General features: G+C 46.8%; 1 protein-coding gene across 1 annotated transcript in view; it reads left to right on the forward strand.

The window, feature by feature from the left end:
- Positions 1-2005, forward strand: part of LOC138861250 (perilipin-2-like) — a 9499-nt gene extending 7494 nt beyond the window's left edge. The window contains exon 3 of the mRNA XM_070120180.1: positions 1865-2005. Coding sequence (XP_069976281.1) covers positions 1865-2005 — 141 coding nt within the window. The remainder of the gene's footprint in view (positions 1-1864) is intronic.
- Positions 2006-2305: the final 300 nt, after the last annotated feature.

The raw sequence follows: 2305 nt of genomic DNA on the forward strand, positions 1-2305 counted from the left end.
CTCTCTTTCTGTCTCTGTCTCTCTCTCTTTGTCTCTGTCTGTCTCTCTTTCTGTCTCTCTTTCTGTCTGTCTCTCTTTCTGTCTCTGTCTCTCTGTCTGTCTCTGTCTCTGTCTCTCTTTCTGTCTCTGTCTCTCTCTTTCTGTCTCTGTCTGTCTCTCTTTCTGTCTCTGTCTGTCTCTCTTTCTGTCTCTGTCTGTCTCTCTTTCTGTCTCTGTCTGTCTCTCTTTCTGTCTCTGTCTCTCTTTCTGTCTCTGTCTCTCTTTCTGTCTCTGTCTCTCTTTCTGTCTCTGTCTCTCTTTCTGTCTCTGTCTCTCTTTCTGTCTCTGTCTCTCTTTCTGTCTCTGTCTCTCTTTCTGTCTCTGTCTCTGTCTCTCTTTCTGTCTCTGTCTCTGTCTCTGTCTCTCTTTCTGTCTCTGTCTCTGTCTCTCTTTCTGTCTCTGTCTCTGTCTCTGTCTCTCTTTCTGTCTCTGTCTCTCTTTCTGTCTCTGTCTCTGTCTCTCTTTCTGTCTCTGTCTCTGTCTCTCTTTCTGCCTCTGTCTCTGTCTCTCTTTCTGTCTCTGTCTCTTGTCTCTCTTTCTGTCTCTGTCTCTGTCTCTCTTTCTGTCTCTGTCTGTCTCTCTTTTTGTCTCTGTCTCTCTTTCTGTCTCTGTCTCTGTCTCTCTTTCTGTCTCTGTCTCTCTTTCTGTCTCTGTCTCTGTCTCTGTCTCTTTCTGTCTCTGTCTCTGTCTCTCTTTCTGTCTCTTTCTGTCTCTGTCTCTGTCTCTCTTTCTGTCTCTGTCTCTGTCTCTGTCTCTCTTTCTGTCTCTGTCTCTGTCTCTCTTTCTGTCTGTCTCTGTCTCTGTCTCTCTTTCTGTCTCTCTTTCTGTCTGTCTCTGTCTCTGTCTCTCTTTCTGTCTGTCTCTGTCTCTGTCTCTCTTTCTGTCTCTGTCTCTCTCTTTCTGTCTCTGTCTGTCTCTCTTTCTGTCTCTGTCTGTCTCTCTTTCTGTCTCTGTCTCTCTCTTTCTGTCTCTGTCTGTCTCTCTTTCTGTCTCTGTCTGTCTCTCTTTCTGTCTCTGTCTCTCTTTCTGTCTCTGTCTCTCTTTCTGTCTCTGTCTGTCTCTCTTTCTGTCTCTGTCTCTGTCTCTCTTTCTGTCTCTGTCTCTGTCTCTCTTTCTGTCTCTGTCTCTGTCTCTGTCTCTCTTTCTGTCTCTGTCTCTGTCTCTGTCTCTCTTTCTGTCTCTGTCTCTGTCTCTGTCTCTTTCTGTCTCTGTCTCTGTCTCTGTCTCTCTTTCTGTCTCTGTCTCTGTCTCTCTTTCTGTCTCTGTCTCTGTCTCTGTCTCTCTTTCTGTCTCTGTCTCTGTCTCTGTCTCTCTTTCTGTCTCTGTCTCTGTCTCTGTCTCTCTTTCTGTCTGTCTCTGTCTCTGTCTCTCTTTCTGTCTGTCTCTGTCTCTGTCTCTCTTTCTGTCTCTGTCTCTGTCTCTCTCCGTCTCTGTCTCTGTCTCTCTCCGGCTCTGTCTCTTTCTGTCTGTCTCTGTACGGCTCTTTCTCTTTCTGTCTGTCTCTGTACGGCTCTGTCTCTTTCTGTCTGTCTGTCCCCTCCCTCCCTCCCTTTCTTTTGCTTTCTGTCTGTCCCTCCCTCCCTCCCTTTCTGTGGCCCTGTTTGTCTGTCCCTCCCTCCCTCCCTCTCTCTGGCTCTGTCTGTCCCTCCCTCCCTCTCTCTGTCTGTCTTAAACCTTAAAGCAACCGATTATTACATTACGAAAATAATTCTTTATAATACATTCAATTGATAGTTTACTCAGCAGGACAACGAGAGTTATGCATAGTTCCTTCCTGAAATGTTATTGACGCCTCTCCTTCTGCCATTATCCGGCATTCACACAGATCGTGAGGTCAGCCCGGCGTCGGGTGTTCAGCGCAGTAGCGGGGAAGGACGCGCCCCAACCCTCGCTCGCCGCCGCCGTCACGTCTCGTGCCAGCGACACCGTAAGTTCACTCATCCTGGAGCCGCTGTTGCAGTTCTAGAGAGTTCAGTGTTTAGCCATTAATGAGTATAGGGATTATATGTACATAAAACCAGGAGAGTCACTTCGGACTTCTTCAAGGGAAGTAGTCACCCATCGTCATTATTGGTTTGTTTACATTCGCAGACACATGGTAGTGAGTCAGCGGATGTGTTTTGCTGGGGATAATTTGGCTTTGTGCTGCTCTTCTGTGTCCACCTAATAAAATACCCAATAGTAAAATATACTGAGCTCCGATTTAAAATATACTGAGGCCGAAACGTTTCACGTGTGTACCTAGAGGCACTTTTCTTTGGCGGAC

This window comes from Penaeus vannamei, unplaced genomic scaffold, assembly GCF_042767895.1.
Source record: "Penaeus vannamei isolate JL-2024 unplaced genomic scaffold, ASM4276789v1 unanchor3512, whole genome shotgun sequence".
Lineage (NCBI taxonomy): Eukaryota > Metazoa > Arthropoda > Malacostraca > Decapoda > Penaeidae > Penaeus > Penaeus vannamei.